The sequence below is a fragment of the Physeter macrocephalus genome, chromosome 1 (genome assembly GCF_002837175.3).
Source record: "Physeter macrocephalus isolate SW-GA chromosome 1, ASM283717v5, whole genome shotgun sequence".
NCBI classification, from domain to species: Eukaryota; Metazoa; Chordata; class Mammalia; order Artiodactyla; family Physeteridae; genus Physeter; species Physeter macrocephalus.
In genome coordinates this window covers 138,684,503-138,703,055 of record NC_041214.2, presented here as the reverse complement: position 1 = coordinate 138,703,055, position 18,553 = coordinate 138,684,503, and the positions used below count along the sequence as shown (strand labels likewise).

The 18,553-nt window shown below is 31.3% G+C and overlaps 1 protein-coding gene across 1 annotated transcript in view; it reads right to left on the bottom strand.

Moving 5' to 3' along the window:
• The window catches only part of NCAM2 (neural cell adhesion molecule 2), a 230,660-nt gene that overhangs the window by 23,660 nt on the left and 188,447 nt on the right, over positions 1–18,553 (bottom strand). The window contains 1 exon segment of the mRNA XM_024120057.1: positions 15,689–15,869. Within this exon segment, the coding sequence (XP_023975825.1) occupies positions 15,689–15,869 (181 nt within the window).

The following is an 18,553-nucleotide window of genomic DNA, read 5'->3' as shown; positions in this document are numbered from 1 at the left end:
ATGGTGTGTCAATGTAGATTCATTGATGGTAACAAATGTACCATTCTGCATGTTAATAATGGGGGAGGCTATGCATACATCGGGATTGGAAGTATATAAGAACTCTATACATTCCTCTCAATTTTGGTGCACACTTGGAACTGCTCGAAAAAATAGAGTATATTTAAGAGCAGAAAAAAAAAACCAAACAAAGTTAGTATCTTTAAAATCTTCATGGGACTGGCTAACGTGCCTGAATCAACTGAGAGTGTCCATAAGTACAATATTCATAAGTACTAAAAAAAGATGACATATTAAGTTATGAGTAACACACAGGCAAGTCAATTATTTTGAGCTACCTGTTTTTGTATGAAGAAATCCACCAATGAACCAACTGGACCCTGCTGTAGAGAAATATTTCTATTTCCTTAAGTAAACTTTCCTTCATGTCTGAGCCATTTGATGGAACAGTAAGTCTCAGGATAGCATAAGAAAATCCAATAAATTGGTTTCTGTTCTCCACCAATAAGCACCAAGAAGTAGAATATTTTTCTTGTCATTTTTCAAGAGCATCAGTGAGTGTTGCATTTAATCTTCCATGTAACATACATATCCAGTTTAGCCGGGGTGAAATTATATAGAAACAACAGCAAATTGAAGTTTGTCATTCAGAGAGTCTTCAAAACAGAAATGTTAATTTGAAGAGATAACTTTTAGTTTTGTTTTAACCACATTTAAACAGAAAAAAAAGGCTACATTTTAATATGACTTTTAAAATAATTTAATATTTCTCTTTGTAATAATAAATGAGAAATCAGTAGAGAAGCAAGCATAGAGCCACTATGCAAATTATGTATTGAAGCTGTTTATTATGATTTCTTAAAATGAAAAAGATAGATGCTGAAATGGAAATATTTATTTTGGTTTTTATTAGATAGTAACTAAAAATATTATTTTATATTAATTAAATATCATGTATTTCTACAAAAATATAAAAAGTCATTTTATAAAGTGTTTTCAGGCAATGTGTAAAAATCAGAAAATAATAAAATTTAACTTGATACTCTTTTAAGGCTATAAACTCACCCTGAATTTATTACACTGATCTTGGGAATGCAGTTATATGTACAAGTTGACTTGAGAACCATAACAGCTGCTTAAGAGAAGTGCCAAGACTACTCAAAGGAATGGTAGTTGGTGAATACACAGCCTTTCCTTTGCCACAAAGTTTTTTCTATGGTTCAATCAAGAAGAAATCAAAGAAACTAGGTTAAAGATATAAGACCATATAAGTGATAGACAAGAGATTTAGGTATGCCTTCTTTGATTCAGTGTAATTTGATAAAACAAACATATGAGGCAAACTGATGGTGTAAGTTCCTTGACTGTGTCAATGACTAGACATTCTTCTTCTCTGATCCTCAGATTGTTGATATAATAAAATAATGGTGTTTGATTAGAATATTAAAATAAATGTTCTCAAATCTCTTTAATTTCCTCACAGTGGCCCCAAACAACAAAGTAATATAAAGCTAACAAAGTAATAGAATACTGTGACAGTCACCATGAAAATTTCCAACAATCCCCAGATAGTTCCCATTTGATACCATATCATTGTTAAGGAGCTTCAGGAAAAATAAAAACAAGAACAACAGAAAAAATCAGATTACCCTTCTCTCTCCCCCAATATATAAAACTTCTGTAACTAATGTATCAATTGAAAGAAGTTCAATATTATAATAACATATAGATATTATATGAAAATTTTCACTTTGAAATGTATGCAAATATTTTTAATGGGTGGTATATATATTAAGACATACATTTGGGAGAGGCCTGTTCTGGAGTAAGGAAGATTAAGTGTGCTTTAAAATAATGCAAATCTTGAAAACGAATATTTTCCCTTTTGTAATTTCTACACTAATTTTTAACTGGCAATGCAACACTTGACTGTGTTTGTAAAAGAGAAATATATATTCATGTGTAAACCACCAGTTTATTTTTCACTTTATAAAAAATAACTGAATAATTTGCTTATTAAAGAATTATCATTGGAGGGACGTCCCTGGCAGTCCAGTGGTTAAAACTTTACCTTCCACTGCAGGGGGTCCGGGTTAGATCCCTGGTCAGGGAGCTAAGATCCCACATGCCTCAGGGTGAAAAAAAAACAAAACATAAAACAGAAGCAATATTGTAACAAATTAAATAAAGACTTTAAAAATGGTCCACATCAAAAAAAATCTTAAGATAAAAAAGAATTATCATTTGAACCCAGGTTCAGCACTAAAACAAACACAAAGTAATATGATGTTTTATAAAAGGCACTGGCACTCCGTTCTAACTGTACTCTTCACTATGTAAATTCCTCAACCTCTTTAGGTCTCACTTTTCTCATCTAAAATATGGGAGAAATGCTACTTCATAGTAAATGAAATATTGCATTTAAGGCATTCCATACAGTGTGTATCATAGTACACGTTAAAAAATAGAAGCTGCTCTGTTTTCATATTATTGTTATTATTTGTAAACTTCCAAAGCCATTTTTGTTTCATGCTTTGGCTGTGGATGAACTGGGAACCTTAATGATTTTCTACAACTTTATTCTCATGGTGCTCAAACTGAATTATAGTAGTATGTTAACCAAAGGAAATGGAGAAAATCACTTTAAGGATTTATGTCTGCTTTCATAAATTTTTGCTGGCAAAGGAGACTACTCTCCAATTATTACATTATTTAAATGATTATATTAATGTGTTTTATTGAGATATCATCTGATTATTATGGTCTCCACTAGTAATAAAAGTTTCTAAGAAGACCTTAGAACTAGTTTACTACAAAAGTAACAGTATTTGGTATTGTTCCTAAATTATTTTTCCAGTATGAGCCTGCTGATGATATATTATTAAACCAAAAGAGAAATCACTCAATGATCATATGTTTATTACATTGAGATATTGAATCTGATCAAGTTAGAAATGAAAACACACAAGACAGAAAATGTTTGTACCAGTAATAAAGAAAACACATATAACAAAGGTTTTCCTCAGTTTTCTTTATTACAACAATGGAGACACAGAAATACAGAAAATAAAATGACATTTAATATACTATGAAACTCATGCATAGGATTACACATAGTGCTGGATATTATGTCAGGGATTTTAAATAAGAGATGATACTGAGGACAATACATATATAACATACATTTTATTTCAAGAAAATAAGCTATGATGAAAACAAATGCAATTAAAATTATCAGCAATAGTCACTTTAAAACAGAAGTGTTAAACATAAAATCAATGTAAGATGTGAGATAAAAATATTCTTGAAAGAAATTCATGAGTTATGGATGTTCTTTAAAACAGTAATTTTTAATTGCTTGCTTTTAGGGAAAAAAGGATTTGCTGGAGATTTATTTTGTCCCATTTAGTACATCGATAAAATAAAATAAATATGGTATAATTTAAAATTATGCTACCTCTGAATATTATGCAATATTTGCAATGTGTAACTATATTTCTATTACTTAAAATGGAGTGATAAAGAATAACTGAGTTCAATTTGAACATACACAAATTAAGAAATTTTGCAATATATCTAGGCTTAATACAACCAACATTAGATTCGTTCACACTTAAAATTTAATTACACTTGAATGAGCATATATTTAAAAAGTAGGTCAAATAATAGTCTACTAACAAAGGCATGAGGACATCTTTTGCAGTTCAAATCACCTCAGATATACTAAAAGAACTTTTGAACATATGTGTTTTCCTTGGATATTTTGTTTTTCAGTTTTGCTAAATAGTAGCTAAAAATTGGTGTTATAGAATAATCCACTCTTTCTGTAATATTTAGGGACAAGTATTTTAGGCTTCCAATTAGTTAATAGCCATGAAGGAGGGGAGGATGACTATAAGAGATGTTTATCTGGTTCATAATCTTAGGTAAGATAAAGAAACTAAAGGTATTTGGAAAACAAAGAATTGACATTAAGCTCCTGTCTCTGCTTTATTTCAGAACAATTAAATTAGATTTATATTTACTGAACCCATTCCCTTACATAAATATTGAGATGCTCTTTATGTATTATAACAAGTTTCTAAGCACCATGTAGTAAAGAGAGATACTACCACTTTTAAACATTAAAAATGTTAACTCTATAAAAACACTCTAGTTTAGATGGTGATTTGGAAAAGAATATGTTAATTAGATATTAGAATTTTTTTTCTTTAGTTGAGACCTAAAATTTACTCTGTTAATATTTCCTGAATTCTAAGATTAACTATGGAGTGTTGATAGGGATTAAATAATACTCCTTTTTTAAAATGACATAATCAGCCGATTTAGATATAGTTTTTACCAATTTCAATTTATATTGAAATTATTGCAGCACTATTTGTAGGATATTCATATCACTAATCATTTGAAATATATAAATTTAAGCTACCCATTCAACGCATTAGCCTTGTTGAAGGATTTGTGACATATATGCATATCACAAATTCTGAAATTTTACAATTTAACAGAGATTAACATAAAAAGAATAGAAGAAATGCATTGTATTTATTCATGACCAGAAATTGAGAGGGAGGAAGAGAGAGAGGGAGGATAGGGGGAAGGAGAGTGGGAGGGAGAGAATATTAGGAAGAAACAATTGGAAGGAAGAATGAAAGCATATACAACCAAGTAAGAGAAAGCCTACTTAATTTGTACTTTTCAAAAGCGGTTTAAAGGATATTACATTGTGCCCCACAGATTGAACCATAATAAAATACATAAAATGACACATTTAGGTATGAACTTCGTGATCCTGTATCTTTATTCATTGAGCGAAATCCTAATGCATAAGGGCTAAAAAAATATATAAATGACAATATTTAATTTAGATAGTGTCATAACACCTTATTTATTTAAAGCTTTTAATGCTGCTAATATCATAAGCAAAAACAAATGGGTGGAGATTTTCAGATAATTTTACATGACTAGAGATATTTCTTAGTTAACGACTATAAACTGAAAATATTATATATAATATTAGCTATTTTTGAAAGCTAGGTCCAAACACACTTAACTATTGTATTGGTGATGTAAATATCCATCTTGAATTACTAAAATTATTTGTAATCTAAAATGATTTGTAACCTAAAAATTTTATTCCTTCATTCTTAGTGTAGGTATACCATATGAATAAATAAAATACTTTTCATGTATCTGAAAGTACTCATCCAGATCCAAAAGTACCTGGCCTAATTCTCCCTTGCATATTCTATTTTGTTCAATATAAATGAATAACCATAAATCCAACTGTCCAGACTTGAAAACATTGTGGAATTTTCCTTATTTAAGTTTTAATTTAAATTAAATATAATTAATGGGAATTCTTAAATAGAAAATGTTTGAGTTGTATAATGATTTCCAAATTAACCCAAATTGTATAACCTATGAACTACTATGCATAGTTGTAATTTTAATTATTAATTTTTTTTTTTTTTTTTTTTTGTGGTATGCGGGCCTCCCTCCGCTGCGGCCTCTCCCGTTGCGGAGCACAGGCTCCGGACGCGCAGGCTCAGCGGCCATGGCCCACGGGCCCAGCCGCTCCGCCGCATGTGGGATCCTCCCAGACCGGGGCGCGAACCCGGTTCCCCTGCATCGGCAGGCGGACGCGCAACCACTGCGCCACCAGGGAAGCCCTTAATTATTAATTTTAAAAGAAATTCTGAATACTTAAAAAGTCAAAATTACCTGCAATAAAATTATTTGTGCAATTATATATTTTATGAAATTGACATATATAATGTTAATCAAATGTCTAGAATTTATTTATTTAAAATTGTTAAACACTTGAGATATTTTAGGCTAAGAAAAAAAAGGAAAATTTTTTTTTTTAAGAAAAATGAAGCAAGTCTTTAAGTGTTTCAATCTTGTTCTTGTCTACCAGTAATTGATGCACATATGTACACTTGCATAATGGTTTGGGAAAGAGTATGGGTATAGAGTTTATAAAATCTACTTATTTCCAATGAATAATAGCATTAGGACAGAAAAATAAAAATGACAATTTACTTAAGGTTCTTCCATGTAAGAAAAAATTTCATAGGAAAGATTTTACTACTACCTCCTAGGCTTAATCTTTTAGCATATCTAAAATGTGGTTTGATGAGCCTTAGAGCTATATGATAAATAATTAGAGTTTGAATTGGGGTAGAGAGACATGTAAGGCTGAAGGATAAATGGAGAAAAGAAGATACACTTCAAAAAATTGGGAGAAGAAAAAAGGAGATTTCAGGTTTACATAAAAAATTAATCATGATACTTCACATGCAGATAATGGCGATTATGCATAAGCAAATCAACCTAATTTTACAACTGGTATAATATGGTCAAAACAAACTTTTAAAATGATTTTAACATTGGATGATAAGATATACACATCAATAAACATAGGTACATATTTCTGATTATACACAATGAATAACAAAACTCACCTTACACACAAGTTCATATTTATACATTTCAGACACAGCATTTTATTTAAAAATCCACTGGATGAAAAAGAATTATTGGGTGATACTAGGGAGAATTTTTATGTCTTGCTTACCAGTCACATTTACTTAGACCTACAGCAGACATTAATTAGACAAAAACGTTCTGTTAGTTAGACTTTATGGTTGCATATAACAAGAGTAAAGCTTAAGTAATAAAAAAGATAATTCAGCAACACTTACATATTATTAAGATATTAAAAAAAATCCAAGTAGGTAATTTACAATCTCTAAGGTTTCATTTTTTGAAATGCAATAGCTGAATTGTTTATAGTTTTGTGCTTTCCTATTTCTTATAGACATAAGACAAAGCACAGAGTCAATTATTTTAAGATGTCTGAGAATTTTTTAAAATATATGCATATCTTAGAACTATAAAATAACTGTTAATCTAAGAATAAACATTTAGCCAATGGATAAATAGTTTATTAATTTTAGGATTAACAGCTTGATCTGTACTTAGATGTTTAAAAAATCTAAATGAACCACTCATTAAGTGTAAATAATTCTCCTAAGATATTAGAATTTCAATTTTAGGTTCTTTTCTGAACTGTCCAAATGTCAGTCTAGGTATCATGCAAACCAGACTGAGTGTTCTTCTTATCACTGTTGGTGACTTTGAGTTATAGAATATAAAATTTCAAATAAAAATCAACTCTGTTACCTTACTAAAGACATATTACATGTTCTTCACAAAAGTATTTTGTAATCATGAACTAAATCAAGATAATTTCTATGACTTTCTCATGGAAATATTTTCAATTTATTGGAGAGATCCATCAGGTTATAATGAATGGGAAAAATTGTTCATGGAAGTGTTATTGGAACTCCTTTCTTTCCCAGCACTTGTTACATGTTAATAATCAACATATCTACAAGTCTTATCCAAACTCATGGAATGTGATATGCAATCATGGAGTGTAGTATGCAATTATAATTAGTTCTTCAATAAACAGAGCATTGGCTCTTTTAATTTTAAAAATCAAACATTCCCAATAAATAGGTTAAATCCCCACACTGCAAAAATTGGAATTGGGAAATCCCTTTGTCTCAGCAGGGGAGAAAGAAGTGTGTTTAATCTGTGGATGGGTCACTTCTGCATTCTACAGGTCTGTTGCTAGCTCAGAAGAAAAAAGTACAGCAGTGGACAGCAAAGAGTATGGAAAAGATAAATTACAGAAAACAGACTACCAAAGGCAGGTCTATCTTTAGACATTACATGATAGGATCCTGTAAGTATTTCTTTAAAGACAGAGAATACTTTCATGCAACCAAACAAATTGATTTTGATGAATGAATCTCTAAGCCCAGAAACCAATAATTTGATTTACCGTGTAAGTTACAGTCACTCTTGTTAATATATATAAATCTGATTGCCTGCTAATTGTCCTGAGTGAGTAGTAAGAATCACTTGCTAGCATGTGGTTGGGAGTAAAAAGCACAAAACACTCTTTTCTCATTTTGTGATGAATGAAAATGTGAAAACAAAAATCATTACTCATGTTACTCCCTCAAATCCAGAGGAATCTCCTCTGAGAGCTGGAATCTAGTAACACCTCCTTCTCATCTCAATTTCCTCTTCTTGAAAGTAGTAGCTAAAATATTTACTTCTCTCTTTGATCCTTGCAAAGAAATTGACTCAGGAGTCCAGGAAAAAGTAATAAATAAGTATGCATATTGTTAGAACATGAATACTTGATGCCACCTCAAAACACAATTCCAATCTAGTGCACAGGGTGCAACTTTTTAAACATATTCAAACTTAATTTTTATTTATTTTAGGGCAGCTGCAGAAGATATTTTCACTTAATGAAAAAAAGTCTGGATTTTTAAAAATTGGTTTTCAAATTGAAGAAAAAAAACTCCGTTTCACTTTTATTCCTTATGACATTTTAAGTCAATAAAAAGAAAATAAGGCAGCACAATAGGATACACATCTAATATAACAAAAGTTATCCGGTTTATATTTTATATAAATGGTAAACACAATGAAATATTATAAACGTTTATAAAGTTGGAAACTTACATTTAAAAGAATAACAATCCAAGCCAATATAAAAGATCCACAATTCTACATAACAAAATTTCTACTTATACAATGTATGGCCATGGATATTGAGTTATATTTGTAAAATAATCAAATGAAAGATTAGATATAGCAAACACTTAAGTTCCAAATAAAAGTGACATGATATTTAATAAGCTCAACTTTAGAAATTAAAGAAAAATTTAGAATGAAACAAGTTACGCTGTGAACTAGTACTTGGAAGAAACAATCCTGGTTCAGTTTCCTTCTGTGATTTTCTGACAAATTATCTACTTTAAAGGTCAACAATTTGGGGAAGGGAAAAAAGCTAACTATTCATGGGTAAGGATACATGCATAATTAGTTGGACCTTAGAAAATATTTTATTATAATTTTAGATTAGTCTTGTAAATTTGCAGGGAATAAAAGGAAATAGATGATATAGCAACATTAAAACATGCAAGACAAACTTATGGCTATAAGGAAAGAAAACCCAGCAGCATTCAGCTGCCATGACTGGCTTCCATTTTCACCTTTATTCGCTTCACAGCATTTATCTGCATGATGAAAATTATTTTTGAAAGTAGAACAAGAATAAAATAATTAAGGAATAAAGAATAGAGTTACAAACATGAAAATAAAGGAAAAGAAAAAAAGTGACAGTAGGAAAGAAAAAAAGAGAAAATAATTAATACAAGATGTACACAAAGCCATTACTAATTACTTACAAAAAATTATTTTGAAAGAAGACAAAGAATTTTAAAAATCTAGTATAAAATGCTTCTAAATAGTTGTCACATATTAAAAACATAACTCAGTTCTATCATTGATTACTTAAATGTGAACATCTTAAATATTTTTTAATGAAGATACAACTTATTAGAGAAAGGTCACCAGTCATTCCACTGTGCTACTGGTAAATTCATTGTTACTTAAATATGAACTCATCATATTCTGCAAAGTTTGCTGCTAGTTTTTTTTTTTCTGCTATCATATTTTCCTATAAAACATATTTAATAAAAGTAGTTATATTTTTAATAATGAATGAAGTACCAAGAAATATAATTGAAAATGATAAGTTCACACTGAAAATTTTCAAAAGAATAAAAGCAAGGAACATTAACTCAACTGGCCATAGGTATACTCTAGACATATGTTATTGTTGCTCATTTAAAATAATTTTGAGAAACAAAGATCATGAAAATAATTTACAGAAATTTACTTTCGCATTATGTGCTAAACCAAATACATATTGTTTTGCATGTATCGTTAGTATTTAGATTTGACTGAGATTTTCAGATAGTTAAAATGAAGTTCTTCTCAATTAACTGAACTTCAATTTCACCATTGTTTTAGAATTTCTTTAATTTAAATTCTAAAACAATCATAACCTTAAGAAAGCATTTTAGTATTTGCCATGCACTTGAATGTTTTGTTTTCCGTTCATGTTGAGTTATTTGGAGATGAAAGGGTATACTAGTCTTGCTGGAACTAGAGTTGAATGCTATCAAAATAATTTTACTCTACTGTTCATTATAAGTATAATCAAAAAAGTCCATTAAAATAAAAATTAACCAAAAAATTTTAGCAATATATTTATTGGTGGTGATCTATGTCACTTCTTGGTATGGATGCAATTATTTTCCATCAAATTATATTGAGAGTCTAAGTTAAAATTAGACATGTTTTCAATTCATAGTAACAAGAGAAGAAAAAGGAAGCAATTTACTAAGGGTTTTGTTTTGTTTTGTTTTTGGTTAAAACAAACAATATTAAGCATGTCCTAAAGCCAAAAGAAATGGTGAAAATTTTTTTCAGAGTCATTTTATCTCCAAGAATTTTTTAAAGCATTAGATTATACTCATTCTACCAAGTTAGGAATATTCTTAGTCATTAAAATTACAGAACAAATCAATAAATATCATTTTAACAGCCTCTAGTTCCACAGATGGTTTTGCAATCAGTTTTACAATAATTAATTGTCATCATTACCCAATATTTTCATTGCTTATATAAAATAAAATGAGATGGAATTATGCTGTATGAATATTCCAAAAGAGAACATAATTGTGATTTTGCACACTCTGTTTCTATGTGAATCAAGGAACACAGCTTTCAAAATAAACACATTTAATAAGTGAAGAAAGGAAAATATTATTAATCATAAAATAGCTTTCAAATCAGAATCATGAACTATGGAGAAATGCGGTATCCACTAAGATACGTACATAGAAAAGCCATTATTATCAATAGAATATATTACATATGAATGTAAGGTAAGCCTATTGTTAAAAAATAGTCCCTCAGTCCAACAAATAAATGTACTCTATATTTAGCTTGCTGCTTTACTCAAAGAGTTAAATATATCTGAATGCACATAAGTAATGGGTTTTTAAATTCAAAGTCCTGTAAACTTTATTTGGACAGTTTACAATGCTATTTAAAACACAAATTAAAACGAAATTAACTTTTAAACTCCATACATTCTACAAATTAAATAAGGCTTAAGATTTGCTAGTTTATTATACATAACTAATTTAAAATATGTTTGAATTTATAATGTGTATTTTTAAATGGAATAAGAAATTATATAATTTCATAATTATAATTATGATGAAGGCATATGAAGATCATTTTTTCTTATTTTGCTGATACATAATTTTAACTCTATAGTATTTTGTGAGTTTAAAGGCTCCCAAATTCACCATCAACTATCGCAGCTTCTAAAATTGTCCCAAGAATCCTCCCAGAGCTAAATCAAACAATTCTTGAACTATAAGGGCACGGCTTTGATCTGGCTTTCCATGAGACCTTAGCAGTCTCTGGATTCAGTCACAGTAAATTAGACATTATTTTGTGACCTTTTTATAGATAAAATAAATATTTTATCTTTCCCTTTTCCAGTAAGATGCTCTGGTCTTGTGTCCTCTGTACAGTTTAGAGGGGATGAATTCTATCTCCTACCTTCTCAGATAGCTTTGTCTGTACATCTGTATGTCTGACTTTTCCTTGACTGCTTGATCTGTTTCATCAGCTGTGAAACACCTGCTAGCCTTTTTCATCATAAAAGTCCTTCTAACACTATTTTTCCCCTTCTGTTCACCTTCATACAGAGCTTCTTGAAAGCATAAATTAACATGGACTCTAAACCTGCTAACCTCCCATACACTTCTCAGCTCATTCCTACCTAATTTCTCTCCCAAGCACTTCAGCAGAGCTGTATGTAATAAGCACATTTCACATCTCTTTCAATTGAGTTGTTGACCTCTCAGCTGCATCTGAAGGGGCAAATGTGATTGATAAATTTCTTCTGGAAATATGATTGTCTTTTAACTTACAAGATACTACAGTCTTGTGTTTTTCCAGGAACTCTACATCTTAGTCTCATTGGGGGAGGGAGGGGTTTCCTCGTCCTGTATAACACGGTTATACGGGACATGGTTCTTAACACTCTATTCTTCAGTAACTCAAGAAGCACCCCTTGAACATTAATGCTGTGCCAGTCACCCTTCTAAGTACTGGTATTGGGTACTGGGAAACATCTATGAGTATCACAGACATCAACTATTTCTCATAGAGCTTAGACATTACTCACTGTGTGGTTTTATCCCCACCCAGGCTTTAAATACCAATTACCTGTTAAGGCTGAAAATATCATAATGTATATTTCTAAGCCATGGCTGTCTTCTTATCTCCATACACACATATCTAACATCTATTTGACATTTCAAACCTAACGAATACCAAACCGATTTATGTTTGACCCTTACTCTCCAAATACTGCTCTGTTTATAAGATTCTTCATCCTGAGAAATGCTGTTAACAATGTTCCAGTTGCCCAAGCAAGAAACTTGAAAGTCATCAATATCTACTGAATCCATTCTGTTACACAGGCAGGTTAATCTACATCTACAATGTGTTTGGAATTTATTCATTGCTTTCTTTTTCTATTGTTATCACATTTTTTCAAGCATTCACGTTCATCCATCTCTTGCTTCTATCCCGATGAGCAAGATTAATCTGTCTGTAATGTCTATCTATTCATATAATTTCCCTGCTTCAAATGATTTCTTATGACTTTCAGGATCAGTTTTAAAATTATTTACATGGTTTTTAGAAGACCTTGGATTGGTTGGGTCACAGATCTCTCGGTATCCTTTTTTCTTTGCGGTATGCGGGGCTCTCACTGCTGTGGCCTCTTCCGTTGAGGAGCACAGGCTCCGGACGCGCAGGCTCAGCGGCCATGGCTCACAGGCCCAGCCGCTCCGCCACATGTGGGATCCACCAGGACCGGGGCACGAACCCGTGTCCCCTGACTCAGCAGGCGGACTCTCAAACACCGTGCCACCAGGGAAGCCCTCGGTATCCTTATTTTTGCTCACACACCTCCAGGTTCTCTCCCAGCCATCCTTTTCCTAGTTCTTAAAGCAAATCAAATTCCTTCTTCTTTCAGAGACTTCTTCCATATAAGACACTTTCCCTGGAAGTCTCCTTCCTTACAAGTTTCTTTCAGAAAGTCACTTTCCAAGGGAATCCTTTCTCAAGCCTCACCTACCGCTATAAGTTAGGTATACTTGCCAAAGGCTCTCGTGGCAGCACACTGCACCAGCATATCTCTTAGTTGTAATTCCTTGGTGGTTATTCTAACTCTTGATTAATGTCTATCTTGCCTACTAGATTGTATAGTCTTTGAGTGCAAGAACCAGTTCTGTACTTTTCACAGATAATTCCTCTGCACTCATCACAGTACTTTCCACAAAGCAAGACCCCAGTGAATAACTGGAATGAATGAATGAATAAATCTTAATATTGCAGAACCAGAAGAAACTAGCTTAGGGATTAGGAAATACATATCAAGAGAAGTTAAATGACAAGGGCAAAGTTGAAACTATAAACCATTTTCCTTCTAAGCACTGTCCACAAACTAACTTCCCAAAACTGAAACAAAATATTTTTATAGTAAATGCATCATGGCATACTTTAGTTATTTTTGTGCCTCCATATATATATATATATAATATATATATATATTCTTCATATATATGTTCTTCATATATATTCTATCTATTTATTTATCTTTTGGTTTATACTTACTATTGGTTTTATTAACAACAGTTTCTTATAAAAACAGCATAGCAGGGACTCTGGGAGCATAATGTAAAGTAACATGCCTGAAATCTATTTTTTTTACAGTTTGAGTTTTATCTATAAAATATACCTAAAATATTGCCTTCCATTTCAAAAAATATTCATTTTTATTTTGATAAATATAATTATTCCCTCCAAGTGTATGAGCTAAATTAAAGATGTGGGAGGATGTTGTAAATAGTGCTGCAATGAACATTGTGGTACACGTCTCTTCAACAGCATAGCACAGGGAGATCAGCGCAGTGCTCTGCGACGACCTAGAGTGGTGGGACAGGGAGGGTGGGAGGGAGGCTCAAGAGAGAGGGGATATGGGGACATATGTATGCATATGGCTGATTCACTTTGCTGTACAACAGAAACTAACACAACATTGTGAAGCAATGTGAAGATCTATTAAAAAAAAAAGATATAGGAGTATGAAGTTTGCTCTTGCAATCCTCCTTTGAAGATTCTGACTCAGATTAAAAATCATACTTATATCACGTTCCTGATATCTGCAGAGAGGATAATTACTACAAACATAATGCATTATAATTGTAGAAGCACTTATTGATGTTTAAAACTCACAGAAACAATGAACTTAATAGTTCATTCAACCATTCTTTTTATTAGGTGTATCATCTTGTAAGGACATGGGATTTGTCATATGATTTAAAAGTAGCTCTGACCTTGAACAAATACTTTAGCCTCTCCAAACTGTATTGGTAAAATGAGGATAACTCTTTGTTGCTCAACTCAGATCCAAGAATAAAATGAGACAATAAGTGCAGAAGTGCTTTGTAAATTATAAAAAGTGCCAGTACAATATGATACCCAGCTCTCCATATTATTTCTAGATACTTCCAACTTCCTAATTTCAAATTATAATTCGAAGCACTTATTAATTAATACTAGCAATACAAAGCCATGATATAAATTACTTTTAAACCATAAAACCAATAGTAATTACTTTTTTTATAGAAAGATTAATTGTATAAAGCTACTTTCAATTAAAAGATGATGTATAACAAAGTCATACTAATGAAATTAATATTAATTTGAAATTACAAGAGGATTAAATAGCATGACTGAACTGACAAATTTTTTTCCAGTCTCAAAAATATTATGTAATACTGATACTCTAATATGACTTAAATAAATCATGTTTATGAATATGTAGCTCTGATGTCTCTATCTGTATATAGAGTATATGTGTATATATACATGTATGTATAAATTTTAAATTTTAAAATTTTAAATATGTAAAGGAATGATGAATGTTAAAATATGACCAATATGACAACTCATTAACAGAGTTAACTGACTATGAATCAGGACAAATTCTTGCATCTTCACCTCTATAGCATGTGTCTGAAAAAAATTTTAATATCCCTCCTGTAGACTTGGACAATATCACTAGCATAAAATAATGTAAGCACTATTGCCTAATAAAGGTAGCCACCAGTGCGCTGTGACCACCAATAATGAGTGTCCTGCAACTTTTTGAGCTTCTTTGAAACTCTATTCATAGTTCTTTCTGCGGGTGTATCTGTGGTTGTTTCTGCCTCATTGTGTGATAGATTTTATCTTTCCAAACTCAACTTGCTTAGTCAGGCATGAATGGGCTCATTTTCCCAGAAGTGGAGGACCAGGCCCCATGTGTTTGGCAGAGAAGTTTTCTCCTTTGCAAAAGTTTTTTCTGGTCTCAACGAATATTTTTCATGTTGATTTTCAACAGTTTCTCTTATCCTCCATCCTCCCCCTCTACTCATTCTCTCTCTACCACTTCAACCACTAAAGTTGTCAAAGTGCATTTACAAATGAACCAATCTTTTATGGCAAGAGCAACTGAGAAATCTTTATTAAGACATGTAAATAATCATGATTAGAACCCAGAATTTATACTTCCTTCTATAAAATTATGTTTTCAATATTAAGAAAAAATCCAGAGGGGTTATAAAAGATACTATCATATTTATTTTCAGCCTAAGAAAGCATATAGTTTGCTTACCTTTAATAATGTTGGGTTTTGGTGGCATGCTGAACTCATAGACTGTTGGTTCTGAATATCCCAATCTATTGGCAGCTGTAATTTGAACTTCATACCCCATTGTCCACTGTAGATGCTCTAAAATAATATGGTCTTTATTTCCCTGCACTTTTTTCTCTAGCCACTGGTCTTCTTTATCTTTCTGTAAAGGCAATACAAATATATTTTGTAAATACCCATGCACTAAAGTTGTGATCTTTAAAAAAAATAATTTATCTTGAAATGGAGCAAGTGGGTTTATTAAATCAAAAAAAAGATATTTTCTCATTCACTGGGATAAATGAAGTTGTATATAAATGAAGTTATTTCTAAGATTTTTCCACAAAAAATGTAACTGTTTTTAAATTAGCTGGAGTGATAATTCATAATTAATCCTTGAGGATTCAAATGATAATTCACCTCCATTAAGATTTTTTTAAATTTCACATATATCAGTTTGCTGTTTAGCCACTTTGTTGATTATTAATAATCATGTGAACAGGGAAAACAAAATATTATATAAAGAAAAAGCTTAACATACCCATTAAAATAATTTCCAGAGACTATTGTTTAATGTTTGGGGCAGGGCAGGCAGTGGGTAGTAAAGTGTCTTACAAATAAAGTCTGGATTTTTAAAACAGATTTAAATTTCCATTATCATTTTTTATTACTATGATGTTTTGGACTTACAATGAAGCAACATACAAGAAAAACTATTACCTGTTAAACAAGTTATTAACATAAGAAAATAAAATATGTTATCCTATCCTGAACATTCTATACTTAAATCCAGATTCTTTTTCTAAAATAAATGTTTTGAACAACATGCTATTTGAATAACCCCTTTAAAAAAATACTATGACTACAGTTACAAATAACTGAAATAATTTTATGGATTAAACTATCCTAAGCAATGTGAACATTCAGCTGAGTCATATGTTAACCATTTAAAGTTTAAATGGTAACCTCTGCCTGTGTCCCTCATCTCTATTATAGAAATGAGGGTAGCAGCTGCCTCTGTTAGCTTTCATGAGGAAGCAAAGAGGAAAACTGAGTAAATTGTATATTCCAGGGCATTAAGAATCATAACCACTTAACAAATGACAGCTATTATTAAAAAGAAACTATTTTCATAATAACTATACAGAAATGAAATGATATTTTTCTCTGAAATCACATATCTAATAATCCAATAATCCATCACTGCCATTGAAAATCTCAATTTCCCAGAGGTGCAATTATAAATAAATTGTAACCTGGACATAGTGATAGATAGACACATACATATATAGACAGATCAATAGATCGATTAGTCAACCTTTTTTTAACCTCACAGCTCAGCCCAGTATTACGTTATGTTGAGCCAATATTTTACAATGTTTATTTGACTAGAAAGAATAACAATGTTTTCTACATTTATAGTGCAAAATGAGGATTTATTATCTAAAATCAAATTCTGGAAGTTAAATTCATGATTGCATTAAATTGATGCTACTACAAATATTAAGTATCCTTCAAAAGGAGATAAGACCACATTACAGTTTTGATACCATACTGTGATTCTCTTTTCTGACTTAATTGGTTCCATAGAACTTTTATTACAGAGGAAGTCGGTTGGCCTCTTTCGTTGCTTCATCTAAAACTGGAGATACTAACCCCTCCAAGTGTTTCAGACAAGCACTTAAAATTATCATATAAACAAGAGGTAAATTCCCTTGCTTTTGAAACTTATAAACTGACTAATTTATTGGACTGGGCTGGTGTCCAGTGTTATGAAGTGTACTGAAAAGCCATTGGAAAACAACAGTTTGGACTAGAAACCTTGTAACTTGTCTAAGTCATTAAATGACTAGTAAAGTTAAGGAAGGAATCTAGGTGTGTTTTTGAATTGCTTAGAATAGCTGTGTCATTAGCCAGGATTGTCCCAACATCCACTTTCTTCATCAGTTCATTCATCAATTATTCAATCTTTAGTGGATAGTGAGACTGTTCTAGAACTATGAACACAACAGTGAATAAAACATGTACAAATCCTTATTTTGGAGTTTACAAACCAACACAGAAGGAAGACATGAGTTCTTTGAAAAACAAGAGGGTGTTTTGGGAGCATATAATAGGGAGAACTAATAGAGTCCAGGAATCAGGAAGGTTTTCTCTGGGGAAGTAATGTCAACTTTGCTGGAAATAAGAAACTCCAGTACCATTTTTCTTTTCATTCATCCTCACCTAGTTAATGAAGATGCGATTCCTTCACAGAAGTTTCGATCCAAAAAAAATAGGCAAAATGACTGAAAACCTCAGAAAGATGCATAACCACTGGGAGATGTAAAAACAGACACTGTATGTGTATTGTTTTAAGTACATTTAAAAGCACTTTATAGGTATTGACCAAAAGAAATATAAAGTTTACAAAAATCTCCACTGAAAAGTAATTTTAGATCATATATGATATATGACATATATACACAAACATACATATAAACAGTAAAATACATATATAAATCTTTGATATATTGTAAATTGTATATAGACACATATACAGAAAGGAGGAGATGAGGAGTAGGAAGACTGAATGATCAGATAAGGACAAAGTTACACAAAGCAGTAGAGAGTTGCCCCTGTGGATGTCCCCTTGCTTCAATAATTAAGTATAAGTTCTAATTTATTATCAAATGCTTGGTGAAAGTGAATATTTGTGTGGAAATCCAGAGTTGAGTTTTGTTTTGGATCTGAGTGGAGATGTGGGTGAAAGAGCCATAAATAAGCCAACAGCTGATATCTGGATTACCCTAGGATACAATTTGTTCTTCAGAGGGATGAAGAGACTTCACGTCCTTTAGGTTATTC